At 52.4% G+C, this 17,647-nt stretch overlaps 1 protein-coding gene across 1 annotated transcript in view; it reads left to right on the forward strand.

Annotated features, from left to right (window-relative positions):
* The window catches only part of SYNM (synemin), a 22,435-nt gene that overhangs the window by 766 nt on the left and 4,022 nt on the right, over positions 1–17,647 (forward strand). The window contains exons 2-4 of the mRNA XM_025041233.1: positions 5,443–5,611; positions 14,871–14,941; positions 17,508–17,647. Coding sequence (XP_024897001.1) covers positions 5,443–5,611; positions 14,871–14,941; positions 17,508–17,647 — 380 coding nt within the window. The remainder of the gene's footprint in view (positions 1–5,442; positions 5,612–14,870; positions 14,942–17,507) is intronic.

Raw genomic sequence — 17,647 nt, forward strand, 5'->3', positions numbered from 1 at the left:
GGCGGGGGAGTCCCCCAGGCAGGATGTTATTACAAGTGCAGGGTAATATAAACAGTTACCATTTCAGAGACGTGAAGCTCAAACTTCTGACAACAAAAGGGTGACATTTGTGCCTAATTTATTGTCTGCTCACCCAGTCCGGTCCTCGTTTGGGCCCTGGCCCTGCCCAAACCGGATCAGAATTGGAAATATTCCCAAATCATCCTATCGGTGGTTCTTAGGACAGTTTAAAATAACATCCACATAAATTTAGAAGTACTTTAAGGGAACAGCTTGTAACTTCAAGTTAAAGATTTGTGATAGAGCGATTTTTGCTTTTATATTAAAAAAAAAAAAATTAGAAGTAAAGGCAACGTGGTGGCCGTGGCATCGAGGACTGTGGTGATGGGACAGTGTTTACAAATCAGCAGATAGATGCCTGTGGCCTGCCCCTGTGTCCCCAGCACGGTGCTGAGGTTTCAGTTACCAGGGCTGGAGTCTAGATGAGAAATCATATCAAGCAGTACAGTACCAGTGTTGGGATTTAATCTTTTTGGATCGTGGGTTTCGTTTGCTCCCTGCCTCTTAATTTTCAAAAGCGCTCCCAGTGGGCATTGTAGGCAGAGCAAAGCCGGCGACCGGCTCACTGGTGTGATTTCCAGAACTTGCTCTAGATTTGGGAGCGCTCCCCTTTCCAGGCGTACAAGCTGCACAGTGCCCGTGCTCTGTGTCCGATGAAAGTTTAAAAATGTTCTGAAAACAGGCTTTCCTGGAGCTTTGAACCAAGAGGGAGGCCCGCCAGACTTAGCTGCGAACCGAACCCCTTTGTGGGGAACGCCGGCCCCCACGTGGAGGGCCGGTGGGTGCTGCGCAGGCTGGTTTGGAAAATGCTTCTTTGAGGCGTGCTGTGTGGCCTGACCCTCGCCATTCATTCGGGCCTTGATGCTCTGGGGGTGGTGTTTATTTTGGTAGCAGAACCCTTTCCTCTCACTGGAGGAGAGGTGGGGATGTCAGATGTGCCGTTAGAACCGCCATCCAGCCCGTCTGACATGGCGACCCCAGGACCCACCCAGGGTCACACCTGACCCGGAACTAGAATCCCACCTTCAGCTTCCTGTCCAGTGATAGACACCTCCCTCATTGGCATTTGCTTCTTTCCCCTAAAAGTACGGAGCGAGGAGTGAGGACCTGGACATGGCCTCACTCCCAGCCCACACACCCATCTTGTGAGGTGGGTACTACTGATATTAACCCCATTTCACAGATGAAACCGAGGTCACTTCATTAGTCAGCAGCCAAGCTAGGGTTCGATTCAGGCTCCAGTGCCTGAACAGCTGACCTCTGGGCCACGCCTCCTCTCTTCTGTTTGGTCCATCAAAGATACACTTTTAACCAGAATTCACGTTGCATTTATGGAATGATGATGCCTGCTCTTCCTGAGGGCTCACCTAGAGGACTACCCTGTTAATCCGAAATCCTAAAATGCTTTTAGACCTTTCCAGCTGGTTGTTCGAATAGTTTTAGTGTTAATGTCTTTCATTTACTTTTTCCATTTTGTGGGATCCCTCCCCCTGCCTCATCTGGAGGCAGGGCACCACCCCACACACATAATGCCGAGCATCTCTCTGGCTCCGGGTCCCTCTGCCACTCAGGGGGCAAGACGCTCACTGGGACGCTGGGAAAAGTGGTCCCTCCTGGGCGACCCACATGCCCACACTCCCTTAAGCACCTCACCTCAGATTTGCCCGAGAAACGTTTGCTGAAGTGCCATCCCAGTCCCTGGCATTTCTTACATCCTCTAGATCAGGGATCCCCAAACCCCTGGCCGTGGACTGGTACTGGTCCACAGCCTGTTAGGAACTGGACTGCACAGCAGGAGCTTAGCGGTTCATGAGTGAGCGAAGCTGCATCTGTATTTACAGCCGCTCCCAGCGCCAGCATCACCGCCTCAGGTCCGCCTCAGATCATCAGGCGTTAGAGTCTCATAGGAGCACCGGTCCCTGGTGCCAAAACGGTTGGGAACCGCTGGTCTAGATCACTTGAAAGCCTGACTAATATGCCGTGTCCCAGTCTGCAGGAACGGGCTTCAGACATACAGTCAGACATACGCGACTTACGCCAGCCTTACCCTATAAACACTGAAATGTTTCCCTTGCGAAATTGAGCTGGTAGCTTCCTAGGCTGTTTGCGAAAGGCCTCCAAGCCCTCAAGACTCACGTGATTGAACGAGTACTTGCTCTTGAATGGCATAGGGACGGGTTACCCACCCTACCTGGGCCCGGATTCTGGCTCTGCTGTTAGACCCACTGTGTGTGTCTCAATTGCCCCATTTGTGAAATAGGGATAATGAACATAACTCACGGGATACAAACGTTCGTTCATTCATTCAGCCAACGGCTCCTGAGCACTCAGTGTGCCGCGCTCGATTCTCACGTGCTGGGGATACAGCGGCGAACAACACAAAGCTGAGACAGTCCCTTGATCTCAAAGGTCTTAAGATGGAAACTGCCCAGGGTTGAGGAGGCGGCGTGGCTGGCGTGAGGCGAGCCAGGAGGAGGGTGGCAGCTGCAGGAGATGGGCCTTTGCTCTGAGTGCCCTGGGAAGCCACTGGAGGCGCTGAGCGAGTGAGGGCGGCCTGGCCGTGTCTTAACGGAACGCCTCTGGCTGTTGTGTTGAGAGCAGACGGTGAGGAGCAAGTCTGGGAGCCTGGAGAATTCTCCAGGAGACGATGGCAATGATCGAGGTGGGACGTGCCCGCGGCTGAGCGAGGGGCTGAGACAGGGACCTGTTCTGAAGGCGAAGCCAGTGGGGTTTGCAGATGGGTTGGATGTGGAAGGAGAGAGAAGGAAAAATCAACATCGAAGCCGGGGCTGTGGCCTTGAGCAGCTGGACAAAGGGAGCGAGCGCCCTTGGTGACGGTGGCTGGTGCAGGAGAGCAGGTTTGGGCGGGAGGTCGCAGTTCGGTTTGAGATGCCTCTGAGACACCCACCTGAGCTTGTGAAATAAAACTGTGAGTCTACAGTTCGGGGCATTGTCTGGGCTAGAGCTATAAATACTTAGCCTCCAGTCAGTGCTTATTATTAGTGCATTTAGTTTTTGCGTCTAAATGAGTTTCTCACATTTAGGCTCGAGATTATCACAGCTTAAATTCCCTCGAGCTCTTACGCTGAGGATTCCAGTGACGTGACCGTGACATCTGCAGGTTCCTCCCGTGGTGTCTGGGGGACTTGCTCAGCAAGGCGCCGCTCAGGTTTGGTTAAGACACTGAGTTCTTTGGATGCTCACAGCAGCTTGCCTGTCTGGTCTAGACCTACATTTCATCATCAGTCGTGATGCTGTCCCAAAGTTCTCTAAATAACAGCGGAAAAACGTGACGTCTCTGTCCGCTGTGATAACATTAGGTGAAGCTGCCTGTGCCTGGGGTAGAGGCAGCATGCCATGTCTCGGCCCCTGTGCCTCGGGCGGGGCCCATGGTTTGAAGACTTCTGGAGAGGGAGAAGCTTTGTCCAACCAGCAGGATCCATTAGAGTGTCTCTGGAGAGCGTTGGGAGCCACTAAGCCTTCTGTCTCTGTCTCCAGAAGTCCATTCATTTCCCTGTGACAGTTCCGGAAGTGTTGACTCACGGGGTAATGTGGTTGGAACGGGTCACCTCGACACAGTTAGGTTTTCTTCTTTGTGTTGGGTGGGGTTCAGAGCCACTCTGATCGCTCGGAGGACGGAGAAGCTTCCGGAAAACCGGAGAGGCCTTGACCTGCTAAGGGCAGTCTGTGGCTGGAGACTCAAGTGTATCTGATGTGTTTCTTTCTAAGTGATTTAGCAGTGATTGAACTTCTTTGTAAAGAATAAGTGACTACAGATTCTCGAGTTTTAATATTTAGGTTGAATAATAGATTTATATTTTATGATCTAACCGTGTAGTTGAGTTTCTGCGCCCTTTAAAATGGGGCATGTAGGATTTTAACACCGGTAGCCGACTGTAGAGTGTACAAATGTCATGGCTAAATTCTGGCCACTCTGTCACTTGAATCAAGACTGGCCAGTAGTCTGCGTTGGAGAACCTCTTTATCTACTCATAATGCCCAATTTTGGGGCTGATACCTTAAATCTTCCTTGGGATACCAGCTAGTGGTTTCTAAATGTATTCCTTCGCTTTAAAAACTAAGGGCTTTTGGTTTTTGTTTTTAGCGTACTGTGTATACACAAAGAGAACCCCAAAACAATTATTAGCTAAGAAGTAGCTAATAATTCTGGGAAGCAGAATTATTTATCATGCGTTTTTTGTTTGTTGTTGTTGCTTTTTTTTAATGACAAATCCAGTGTGACGTTGTCGTTACTCTCATTCCTTGGTTTCACATACGACATGTTTTTTGTGGACCTTCATTCAGTATGTCGCCAGTGCCTTTGGTGGGCGGATGATACAAGGAACGAAAATCGAGATCCTGTCCCGATTGTCTTACAGTTTTTGAGTGCCACAAAGATGAACGACTAAACATATAGTTTGCTATTTGTATTCAGGGAAAAAACGCTATTTTCCATTACAAACCAGACCTATTTCAGTGTTTACATGTTCCTGGTTAATTATTCCCAAGACTATAAAGTGCTATGCAAAACATTTTACGCGAAACTGTAAAATCGTGTGAATGAAGCTACCGTGTCTATTGATTAAAAGATACTGTCAGTTTAAAATAGTCCATTTTGAGGAGGGTCGTGTTGTCTTCATCATTTCATTCTAAATCCGATCCTCCAGGGGCGTGCTGTGGAACTGCCCCGTGGACGATGCTTTTCTAGAGGCGAGGGATGTACAAGGCACAGGCCATGCCCTTCGGTGTCTCCCAGCCAGGGAGAGAGGGGGACAGATGGACCTGACCGGGCACGAGGCGCTGGGGAGTCATGTGACCGCGTAGAGAGGGAGTGCTTGTTAACTGCGTCCTCCAGTCGGAAAAGCAGATCCATACCCGGGTCTGAATTTTGACATTTGCGCCCAGAACGTATTCCAATCTCACTCATCCATGCGGCGTTTCTCCCCCGATGATTTTGAAAGTCGCTTTTCTACGCGAAACGAATAACCTGGTATGGGCTTGCCTGCCTAGTACTGGGAGAAATTCTCTTGCAAACTGGAGCGACTTCTGTTGGAAATACTGTAAAACCCCTGCTTTCTGGTTTTGGTTTATTTTCAGGAGCATCTGAGTGGGCTGGTTGGATGTATTATTGACTTTTCTAAGCGGACTGATGCCCGCACTAGAGATGCTTTAAATAAACTCTGAAGCGTTCTTTATTATGAGGGAGTGTAAACAGAGAAGCCAGCGTCCTATTAAAAATCGTCCCTACGCTCTATATAAACTTCCACGTGGGAGAAATGCACGATGTAAAATCGTCCTCGCGATGACTGCATCTTTCATAGAGCCGGAGGTTTTTCGTTCCCTTTTGTGTCCTGAACTGTTGGGACCTTCGGTTCAACCCAGAGAGGCTCCCGTCCTCCGATCTCATAGCTGTCCGTTCCTTTCAGAGCGCGATTGGCTGCCTGGAGGATGAGAAAGCGGCCCTCACCTTGGCCATGGCCGACCGGCTGCGGGACTATCAGGAGCTCGTGCACGTGAAGACCGGCCTCAGCCTGGAGGTGGCGACCTATAGGTAAGGACGCCGTGCAGGGTCTGCCTGGACGGAGCAGGCAGCGCGAAATCGCTGTAGCCTCCACCCAGTGCCTGTGGCTTTGTGACAGAGCGAGGGCCAGCGAGGGCCAGCGAGGGCCAGCGAGGGCGAGCAGCCCTTGGCATGGCCAGGCGAGGAGTCCAGGGCCTGAGGGAGGAGGAAGAGCAGATCACAGAGCCGCCTCCCCTCGGCGACCAGAGTAGCTGAGCTTTGCACAAAGGATGTCTGCGTGTCCTGAGCATCATCAAAGAGCTTTGCCCTTAGGTCAGCTCTTGGCATCCTGGGGATTAAGTTCTGTGTTTACAGATGAATAGACTCGCTCAGGGAAGTCCCAGAGCTAGAGAGTGGAGGCCCGAGTCCCCCGCGGCCCGGTGCTTCAAGCCCCAGGGCTCTGGGTCTACCCCAGACTTTGGCCTTGAAGAGCTGCCTGTCTGCCAAAAGCTTAGCGTGGTACTCCAGGAACGTGGCTTCGTTCAACAAGATGTTGACTCGAATTTGGGGTGACCAACCCAGATGAACAAGTCGCAAAGCCTTCCAAAGGGCTGAGTGCTGGGCGGGAAAGAGAGCACAGTCTGGTGTCCCCCAGGTGGCCTGTGGGCCAGCAGAGTGACGCTTCCTCTTGGTGCTCCCCGTCCCCTCCTTGTGTGGTGCGTGGTCTTTGGTTGAGGTGGCGCCCCTTCTTTCCTGCAGCTTCCATGCCCCGTGAGGACTGGTACAGAGGGGCCCAGATCTCAGACGTTTACAACGCAAGGCATTTTAGAGACCGGGGTTCCCCACCTGTGAGAGTGAGCGCAGTAGCTGACATTATTACGTCCTTACTGCCCGCCAGACCCAGCGCTAAGTCCTCTGCAGCTGTTTGCTGCCCACAGTCGCCCTGTCCAGTGGGGGATCCAAATCACCCCCTCTGTTGGGAGAGGGGCCCGGAAGGTGGGGGCCCAGGCTGGTGGGGGACCCTCACCCACCGAACCAGCTAAAGTGGACACGATGCACCCTCTGTTCACGGCGTCTCTGTGAGTGTGAACCCACCGATCACAGGCCTGAACGAGCTTTGGGAGCTCTGCTTGGGCAAATCGGTGGAAGGCGTAGTGGCCGACATCTTCCAACGAAGGTCCCCTCCCCGGGCAGGGCGGAGCGGGACAGAGCCCGGCCCAGTTCAGCACTGCCCGTGAGCTGCCTGTACGGTCTTCTGCTCACGGCTTTGACGCAGTGGCCTGGCTGCTGCGATGTGCATTATGAGGACGTGTCTGGCTGGTGTGTGCTGGTGTCTGTCTGCCTCTGCCTTTGCTGCCAGGGCACTCGCCCCAGCCGGCCTTTTACCAGGGCCCGCCCTTACCATTGCTGAAGGGGGAATGGGCTCTCGGGCAGCCCCTGGCCTGGGCCTCCGGTGGCCGCTCAGGGGTGAGGCCCGCCCAGGGACATGGCAGCCCTTGGAGGAGTCTGCAGCTGAATGGAGTTGTCCTACGGCTGAACCAGTGGGGACTTGGCCGGCTCCCGCCTCTGAGAGCCATGCCGTGGCTGTGTCCTGCAGCGGGGATGTGGCAGTCGGGGCTGAGAGCAGGGAGCGGAGGCACCGGCCAGCCTGTCCTTCCTCCCAAAGTCCATCTCCCACACTCTGCTGGGACATCTCGTGGGGTGAACAATCGCAGAGTTAAATGGCTGGGGTAGTCAAACAACTGCTGAGTCAGATGAATCTCAAGTTCACAAATGAGGGAACTTTATCGAGAAGAAGGAAGAGTTCATCTGGGTGTTTTTTTCACTCGCAAGTGACAGCGACCTTTCTCAGTGGGGCTCAAGTCCAAAAAGGCACTGAATCTCATCTAACTGAGAAGGTCCTTAGTTGGAGACAGGATGGATCCAGGTGTTGGACGAGGTTGTCAGCGATTGGCCTCTGCCTCCTGGGGGCTCCGCCCACACTGTGGCAGGCCGGGCCCCAAGCAGCTGTAGGCTTTTGTCGCAGAATGGGGCTCTTCCCCAAACGCCGCAGCAGAACTCCCGGGCCCAGCTCTCTGGTTCTATTGGGTCACATGCCCGTCCCCGGAGGGTGGACGGGGTCAGCTTTTCATGAGCTACATGGGCTGAGACTGGAGTGCGAGGTACCCCAAACCTAGCTCTGTTCGAGGGCGGATGTTGAGCCGGCCCAGAAAACCCACACCTGTGCCTGTATTGGGTAACACCTGATGCCAGGTGAGGCTTCTCCCTACGGGGGCAGTCGGACTGTCCCGTATCCACTCAGCGACGGTCGTCTGGGTCGAGATCTGGTTACTTTGATTTCCTTCCTCCCTTTGTCCTGCCCCCGGTTCTCTGTCGTGACAAGTCAGAGGGCACAGGTGGGCATCTTCCCTGAGAGGGCCTTACCTTTTTGGTAGGTGCCCGCATCCCTACCAGCTCAGCTTTTCCAAAGGCCTTGATCAGGAGCCCTTTTCGCTCCCGGCAGCTGGCTGACCCGTCGGTGGGGACCGAATGCACTGTGGCTGGCATCTCGCAACCCAGTTTGGGGTTGACTCGGCCACCTCCTAGGAATTTCGGAGGCATCAGTACTTTCGTGGAAGCAAGTGATGGATCGCACTGGATGTCTTTCTGAAGGCCAAGTTCGCGCGGTGAAAATGAGGAGCCTGGCCCCGGAGCCCGGTGTGCCCGGCCCTGCCCAGCCACCGACACCCACCTCAGTGGTCAGAGTCATCTCCCACTGCTCTGGGTCTGAATGACCCACAGGCGGTTGAATACAACCCGTTTCCTCGTAGAAGCCGAAAGCCTAGCATTTTTATCACCGATGAGTGTCCCGCAGGTAAGTCCTTGTCATCTCTTCTGCGACGTTTTCAGTATTGTGTGCCGCCGCCCCAATTCTGAGGACAGGTACAAAAATTCACATTTGGGTTAATGCCCTTTTGTGCTTCTGACGCTTTTGCAAGTGATCACCGGACCTCTACACACCTGTCCCCCTGCAGGCAGCGGGGACAGTCGACCCCGTGGAGACGCAGCCCAGGGGCCCGTGCGGTGTGACTCCTCATCGGCCCTGTCCAGAGAGGCTGAGGGCGGCCGACACTGCAGCTGGCATCGCTCGTCTCTTGGGATGACATCGTGCGGCTTTGCCAATTTCTCTGTGGTGGCCGTTCTCACAGCACAGTCGTCATCCTTTCTAACCATGGCATAGGGCAGGGCTGTGGCCCTTTAAAGCTGCAAGCATAGTCCAGTCCAGCTGGGATTCGTCACCTGTGCTGGGGCTAGCTCTCGAGTGTCATGACCGCTTCCGAACCCAGATATTTGGCCTTTCCGTTAGGAAATAGAACGATCGTAAATACAGACTTAACGGTTGGTAAGTACGTAATTTAATAAACTCATAAAATTAAAACAAAGCGAACCTCAGAGTCGAAGACTGGAGGATTTCATCAAACTTAGTTGGCCAGTCAGTGGCCGGGAAAGACCCTGGCGCCTGACCTGGGAGGTGACCGTGAAGATGAACGCTTTCCTCCTGCATTGCAGGTGACGACGGGGAGCCCCCGTGGGGCGGGGCTGGGGACGCTCGTCCTGCTCACCCCCCGGGCTCAGCGCTAGATATTCTGGTTAGGTTGGTGCAGGGCAGGCCCAGGCGCAATTGTGGTTTAAGGCCCCCAGGGCGGTGGTCAGCAGCTGCCAAGGGGGAGGGCCACCTGTCCAGGGCCCCCTGCTCACAGTGTCAGCATCAGAGGCATCTCGTGCTTGCGGGAAACACAGACACTCAGGCCCACCTGGACCTGCGGACCCAAGCTGGCCTTGCGACCAGATCCCACGTGACTCGTGTGCACACTGCTGTTTGCAGAGCAGCCGGGGGACGCCCAGAAAGGACCAAGGCCATCTCACAGCTGCCTAGAGGACGAGGCAGAGGACGGGCAGGCCCAGTGATGTGCCGCGTGCTATGGGGGCTGATGGGGCGGGCAGTGGGCTTCCTGGAGGAGGTGGTGCTTGGGTCTGGCGGGAGGGGAAGCCAGAAGGAGACCGTGTGGGACGGGCTTTCTGGGCAGAGGGGACAGCGTGGGCGAGGACCTGAGGACTGAGCTCGTGTGGTGTCTGTGGCGGTGCCACGCATTTGGGTGCCCCTGGTCAGCTCGGTTTTGGAGGCCTGCCAAGTGTGGGTGACGGGCGAGAATGACACCTACGAAGCCGCGTGCTCTGGTTGGTGAGCCGGGGTCTGCTCTCAGGCGGCTTCAGGGTGCGATGCCTGCCCGGGGGACCCGCGCAGGTCTGGCCAGTGTGGCCTTGGTGTTAAGGGATGTTTTCTACGGATCAGGCTATGCGGACCGAAGTAGCCTCCCACCCCGCAGGAAACAGGACATGCCCCAGCGACACACAGGGCAGGGGTTCCAGACAGCGGAAGGGGGTCGTGAGAATCTGGGAGGGCTTCAAGAGGGAGGTGAGAGTAATCTGTCCTGAAGGATGGCGGAGATTTGAATAGACACGTAGGAGAGGGGGAGGTGGGGAGGAGGGGTGGCCTGGGAGGAGAAGATGTTAAAAATAATACACGTTCCACGAAAATGCTGTAGGTGGCTTATTGCCAAATAAAGTCTCATAAAGATGGTTCAGGGAAGGGACCGAGAACTTCCAGCCGAGGTGATTAGGCGAGATTTTCGAGGGGTGAGTTGGGCCTTGGAGGGGTGGGGCAATTGGGGAGGGGGTAGGAACAGGACTGGCAGGAAGGCATCGGGGGAGAGCAGGTTGCAGGGGTCTCAAATGCCAGGTGGCAAGCAGAGGGGAGGCGGCCACTGGCAGGAGGCGTGAGAGAGGGTGCTGAGGTGGAAGGCAGGTGCAGGAGGCCTCAGGAGGTCCCTGTAGTCATCGGAGGGTCAGATGGCGAGGACCTGGATGGGTGGCCAAGGGAGCCTCAGAGCTCGGCCGGTACAGGCGGTGACCGGAGCTGGCAGTGGGAGGTCTCTGGGTGAGGACCTGGGAGACGTGTGCTGTTCGTCACGTGCTCTTACAGACAAGACCCCCACCCCCACCCCACCCCCAGCACGGAGCCCTCTCCACTCTCCACGAGGCAGCTGCTTATTCAGAAGTAACCGATTATCTGAAGATGGCGAAAACTACAGAGCTTTCCAGAACCCGCAGCATCCTAAACCCCTCCACCGCTGCCCCGAAGATCTGGCCCCAAAGCTAGATGCTACAATGAGAATTTGTAGAAACTCAGTTAGAAAAAAAATAGCACTCCCCCATCCCCCGCCCAAAGGGAACTGAACCCAACCATCAGGAACAAGCTGTTGGAAAATAGAATGGAAAAAAAGAAATCTTCAAAATGGAAGCAAAAAATGCAAAAATCCCCAGGAATAAACTGCGTCCAGAAACCACAAAGCCGAGGGATGTGGAAACTTCATGCATAAGAAGAGGCCCGTCCCGAATTCCTCATCCTGGGTACAGATGACGCAGCCTCTATCCACAGTTAAAACGAGGCTTTGTTTTTTATGTTTTGTGGACGGAGGCGATATAACAACCGTGCTAAATTTTACATGGAAAAAAAAAAAAAATGGACTGCAGGGCCAAATGATTTTTCAAAAGGAAAGTACTGAAGAGATTCTTTCCTGGCCAGATATGAAAATGCAATGCAGAGGTTTCCTGTCTGGGCCCCTTACAGCAAAAATCCTTTTATAAAGTGATGGAAGCAATTTTTAGAAAATGTTCTTTGTATGTCTGTGCAGGGGGAAGACGTGTAAGCTTCTTTTTTCTTCTTTCTGGCTGCGGTGGGCAGACGCAGTGCGTTTTAACTGAGGAAAATACCGTCTTTCGATGTAGACTTCTAATGAAGCAGTACAGGTCACTCCTAATGTTCTTAATTTCAGCATTGTAGTGGTATTTCTGGTCGCTTCATTTTTTTTCTGAACCCCCTATACCTTTTCAAAGGAAAACATTTCTTTGGACTCTCCCAGGGTCTTAGGAGAAATACATGTCTTTTAAAATTCATTCCTACTCTTTGAAGAACGTAAAACTGTGTTAACACTGGGACTTATCTTGCTAAGAGAGAAAATATTTGAAATAGTAAAAGCTTGTCGTTTCGAGGGTAAGCGAGAGGACCATCCCACACGTGTGGTTGCTCACTCTCCCCCACATTTACACTGTGTAAATGAATTAACCCTCAGTTAACCATGATTTTAGATTATCCAGGATCTCTTCCCCTCTAGCGTGGCTTCAGTTAACTGAAAATCTGTTTTCTTTCTGAGGTCTGTAGAAGATGATGATGATGAAAACTAACATTTATGGAACACTTTGTGGCGGTTGTTTTGACAGCTTGCCAATTACTTAATCAGTTACCACCAGAAACTGGTGCCTGCTCCCAATTTCAGAAGTGGGGAAACCAAGTCACGGAGCGTTTGAGCGCTTTGCCCAAGGTCACAGAACTAGGGAAGAGTTAGGGCCCGGAGCCTGGCCAGAGGCCACATGGTAGGTAGCTCACGACCACTTGGTGGATTTGTTCCCACTGCTTAACGAGGGCAGGGACTTGATTTTCAGGCATGTGTCCACTTATTTTCCTGCTTAAGAGGCTGGAACCCTGTGGGACTGTGGGAAATGTCCCCTGGGAAATGTCCCCTGACAGCCGTGAGCTGGGGTGTTGGCATCATGAGTCACCGAGACCTGAGGGCAATTCCTCTCCGCTCTCAAAATAACCGGAGAACCTCTCTCCACTTTTCAGAGGGGTACTTGTCTCTTCCTTAAAAACGGGCCTCGGAGAAGTTTCGAGGAAATGGCACGTTTCTGGCTTCTCAGCATTGATTGGTCCATTTTCTGCCTCGGCCATGAGTCTCGTGAGCCGTGTTGGTGGATGGCAGGGCTCGCTGTGTCGTGAGGGGTGTGTGAGGGTGTGTGTGTGTGTGTGTGTGTGTGTGTGTGTGTGTGTGTGTGAATTAAGGCATGAATTGATGACAGGTGCCTTGACGGAGCCTGTAAGGCCCTGGGTGGGCACTCATGGGGAGAAGGTGACACACACCCCTGCTTTGTCTCAGCCAGCCATTGAGGGGGGACCCCGTGCTTTGTGGGACAGCCCCGTAGGGCCTTTTGATTGACACCACCAAACTGTCCAATAGGCTTCGCTCCTCTGGTCTGGGGGTGGCACAGGGTCCTACGGGGGAGCCGTGTGCCTTTGGCCGAGACGCCGATCCTGTCCACCTGCAGAGCCAGGATGCTCGTCACCGGCCCAGCGTGTGGGGTTGCCAGGGGGACTCTGCAGGTGACAGACAGGAGGGTTGGACTGCGCTCAGTCTTAGGCAGGGCTAGCAGAGGCTCCGGAGGTGTTTTGTTTGCGCTGCATCTGTGACCTGCACGCGACCACTTGGTGGCCCCTTAGGGACCACAGCACCCAATTCCCAGGGTCCTGAACATAGGAGACTTCGGGCGCTGGTTTAGATTTTCCTTGGAAAAGGAACAAAACCATTCCCCTTCGAGGGGTGAGAGAAGATATTTTCCCCCAAGGGGAGGGATCTTCCTTATTCTGGACCGTCGCCCCCGCCCTGCCCCCTGCCACGTACACCTGTCACTGGCTCGTCTGCTGGCCTGGACTCCTGAAGCCCTTTCCGTCCTGACCGGGGCAGCTCCTGCCCAGCAGGCTGAGGAAAGGTCTGGAATAGAACGTGCCCTTCTCGCCAAGCCCCCCGCCCTCAGGGTCCGATGCCCTCAGTGTCCAATGCCGCCTCTTGCGTGGCCGTGGCACTGGGGCGCCCACCCTGGGCGTCTAACTTGTACCCTGCACGTTCCTCTCATCACATTCAGGCCTCGGAATTTTCTGGGCGATGGAAGCTATTTCTGTTCCTGGCACGTAAAATGCACGGTCATGAGGGTGTGAGATTGCCCGGCTGTGTCCCATTGCCTGGCGTCCGCCCCGGGCGGTGGGGCGGGGCTCTGGGCACTGTGTGCGGGTCCGTCCCTGCGCACACCTGGGGATGTCGTCTTCGCCCCTTTGCTCGGTGGCCCTTTGCTTCCTCCCACCCGCCCTCGGAGTGACGTGTCTGTGGGAATCCGCACATTCAGGAAGGGACCTGGCACCACTTTGCCCCGACCCCTGAGTCCCTGCCCCGCTGGGCGTCCCTCGGTTTTCGTGCCCAGCTCTCTCTCAGTGGTGACACTGACATTTCCCAGTGGTCCTGCGTATGGTGTCCCTTCGCCCGTAGCAGCCAGTGTCCCAGGGGTCTCTGAGCGAGGGACATCCCAGTGCTGACGTGGCCCCCGCACGCCTGGTCCACGGGTGGGGGCCTGCCCTGTCCCGGCTCCTCCCGGCTCTGAGCTGTAGGTGTGAATCACAACGCAGTGACAACTTAAGTTTTAGGCGTTGGGACCTAGAGAAGTCGCGTGGTACGGTGCTTTTCGGGGTTTTGTTAGAAGCAAAACAGGATGCTCCTTTGGGTGAAATGAGGCCTCTGGGGGTGGGGGTGGGGGCGGGGATCTCAGCTCTTCCTTTTCCTGTTTTCTCGTGCCCCTTCCTCCATTTGTCCTCTGTTTTTCTTTTTTTTAATCATCACTCCATCACGGTGAATCCCAGTTTGAAAGCCACAGGGGGTGAATCCCAGTTTGAAAGCCACAGGGGCCGTGGCTGCCTTGTTTACAAACTTCAGTCCCTGCTCTGCTCCTGGTCAGTCCCTGACCTGTGACTCGACCCATGGATGTCATTGTTCTAGGGCCCTCTAGCCCGAGGTGACGTGCCTGAAGGAGCCCCTCCCCGCTTCCCAGAGAAGCCAGACCCCTGACCTCCCCCCCTTTTACATCTCCTGTCTCCTCCTCTCCTGGCCCTGGGTTTCGAAGGGCTTTTGAGAAGGCTCTCCAGGAGTTCCGAAGCCCTAGACCCTCATTTTGTTCCCTCAGCTGGATGGAACTTTCTAGAAGGGCTTTTGAGAAGGCTCTCCAGGAGTTCCGAAGCCCTAGACCCTCATTTTGTTCCCTCACCTGGATGGAACTTTCTAGAAGGGCTTTTGAGAAGGCTCTCCAGGAGTTCCGAAGCCCTAGACCCTCATTTTGTCCCCTCAGCTGGATGGAACTTTCTAGAAGGGCTTTCTAGAAGGCTCTCCAGGAGTTCCGAAGCCCTAGACCCTCATTTTATTCCCTCACCTGGATGGATGCTCTATCCGGTCAGGCCTGCTGAGGCCGGCTTGCATCCCTTCTTCAGACACGAGCCCTAAAACACAGTCCACTATGACACTGTGGTCATTAGCCAAATACTCCATCCTACAGCGTGTAGGGTAACTTTTTGCTCTTTCGTTTCCTAATGATTTTTTTTTTTTTCCCCCTACAGAGCCTTACTGGAGGGAGAAAGTAACCCGGAGATATTGATCTTGACTGAGCGCATTGAAAACCTGCCACAAGGTAAAAATAGGAAAAGCCGGTTCTTTCGTTTTAAAGTGCTTTCCATCCAAACGCGTTCAGTCCGTGGACAAATAGGAAAGCACCTTTTACCTAGAAGAATTGGGGTTAGATGCGATTTTCCGGATAACTGCCATTGACCCCTCCCTTAAGTATCAAAAATAGATTCAATTTAGTGGGTCATAGTTTAAATGATAATGTAAATGGGAACGTGCTTGATAAACTTTTTTGTTCACCTAGCCAATATTTTAGGGTGCTTCCTGCCCGACGGGGTGAACGGGGAGAGGGGCTGATGGGGAGCAGGAAAGGGTGACGAGAAGGTGATATGGACTTGGTTCTCACACCCTGTGATACACCCTTTCCAGACCAAAGACTTCTGTCTTTAACACAAGTAAAGGGAGGTGTTGCTTTGTACAGCAGGCAGTCCATACTCTGGGCACAGAGGTGGGAAGGATAATTACATCATTTCCGATACTCTGAAGTTTGCTCCCCCACCGGGCACAGAGGTGGGAAGGATAATTACATCATTTCTATCTCCACCGTGGTTAGTGGGCAACTCAGGTTGATACCTGTGACAGGTGTCGTCGGTGCCCTAAGCTGGGTCTCTCTTGCTTCAGGCCAAATGCTGCAGAACACAGATCCTATTTTCTGCAAACTGACGTAAGAGAGTCAGTGTTCATTAGAGATGCCCTAAAACTTTTCATGCCCCGTAGAATCTTCAAGAGCTTTCTGGCTAAGCAGGGGCAGATTCCTCATAGTATATTGACTGTATACCTTACACAGCCTGGTTCCAGTCTGCATGAGTGTGACATAGTCAGCATCATAGCAAATTAGGAGTGTGTGTATCTGGTGCCTCTGTCAGGACAATGTTTGATGAACAGCCAATCTGGATAGAAGGTAGATAACACCTCCCATCTTTACTTTTTAAAAACAGTATTGTCCCTATCAGGCATTTCACAGATTCAATGGGCCACTGGGTTCAGAATACCCATCGTGGTTCTAGCCATCTGTGACTGGAAGCAATTTGGTCTTAGACTATCAGGAATTTGGTCCAGCAAGTTTGCTTTCTAATTTCGAGAGTAAGTTTGGGAAGAGCAAAGGTGACCACAGCAGTGCCCATTAGTCAGTCCGCCTGGCATCAGTTAACGTAATGACATCTATAAAATAAGAATTATTCATTCACCAGATTTCAAGGTTTACTTAGTCACCTCGCTTTTTTTTTTTATGTGTGGCTATGTAAATCTGGAAATTCGTCACATAACCTAGAAGGGAGAGAGAGAATGAGGGCGAAGCTTCCAGGATGACCAACAGTCTCCATCCGGGCTCACCGACCTTTTTTTTTTTTCTTCCCCCCAACCCCCGCCCCCGCACTGTCTTTTACTAGCTGTGATCATGGAGCTCAGGAAAAGGCATACTGGGTATCTCCGTTAACTGGTTTCATTCATTCATTCATTCACTTATTCAGCTTCTTAAAGGATATAGAGACAATATTTGTAAACTAAATTTGTTTTAGCAATTATGCATTATGCCAACAGGAAGTATCAGAATGAGAGAGTATCGATTGCGAACTCTTAATTGGCTTTGATCTTCTAAATAGTTGTGTGTGCTGTACGATAGGTGCCCCCTAACTGTTCACTGAATAGATAGTGAGTTTATCAATGCTTATTAATGCGCTCACGTGTCTTTTGGAATATTGTACAAAATGATGTTGGCCACTTGCCCCCAAGATGATAGGCCGAAAACCAGTCTGTGATCTTCCATGTTTCTCATTGAACCTTAATTAAAAAACTAGGCCTTTCCTGCAGTTTTCTGGGTCCATCTTCTGGGACTTCTCAGCTCAGGATCAGTATATTGACCCCAAAAGAGGAATCTTTGTAGAAAATGCCCTGGTCTTGCTCCTGTATCCTGGGATCTGTCCTAAAGAGGCTGCTGGCCTTGGCCGCCCTGAGGGAGGTCAGGTTTGGAGAGGAGGCATAAAAAGAGAACTCTCTTTTTATGTGAGAGTTCATAAAAATAAAAGTGTGAAAGTAAAAGCTAGGAATGTTCAAAAAAACATTAAATTCTTTAATACTTGTTGGCCCAACATGGAAATCAATGAAGGGTAAGAGCGTATTAAATGGCGGAGGGGCAATTCCGTGAGTGTTTATTAATTACGTAACTTATGAAGCTCTTCTCTGCTGTAATCGATACATTTAACAGTGTAGAAATGATGGATTCCAAACTATCATAATATTGTGAAAGTCTGGCCACAGAAATGAGCACCCCAGCCTCTCTGGTACATGTGCCATGCTTTACACATTCGATAAATTCGTTAAGGCGGATGAATAATTTAACATCAGTAACTAGAGAAAGTACTGAGCTGAAGCATGCGTGGCGCTATTCTATTGGAACAGGATTTTTAAAACTACCAAAAAAATAATTTAGGGATCGAACAGATCTTTCGCAATGCCCTTTCTGTGGCCATAACAGGTTCGTATTATGACGGGATGGGATTTGACCTATGGCGATGCTTTAAGATGAAAACAGGTAATGACGACAATCATTTTAACGCATTGCTCATTTTCTACAGAATTCAGAAACACGTCTTATCAGTATACCGACTCGGCATTACGGAGGGAAAATGAAAGAAACCTGTTTTCGAGGCAGAAAGCACCTTCGGGGAGCCTCTACCGCGGCCCTAACGTGTGGGCGCCGCGCACCCCGCAGACA

The sequence above is a fragment of the Pteropus alecto genome, unplaced genomic scaffold (genome assembly GCF_000325575.1).
Source record: "Pteropus alecto unplaced genomic scaffold, ASM32557v1 scaffold59, whole genome shotgun sequence".
NCBI lineage: Eukaryota > Metazoa > Chordata > Mammalia > Chiroptera > Pteropodidae > Pteropus > Pteropus alecto.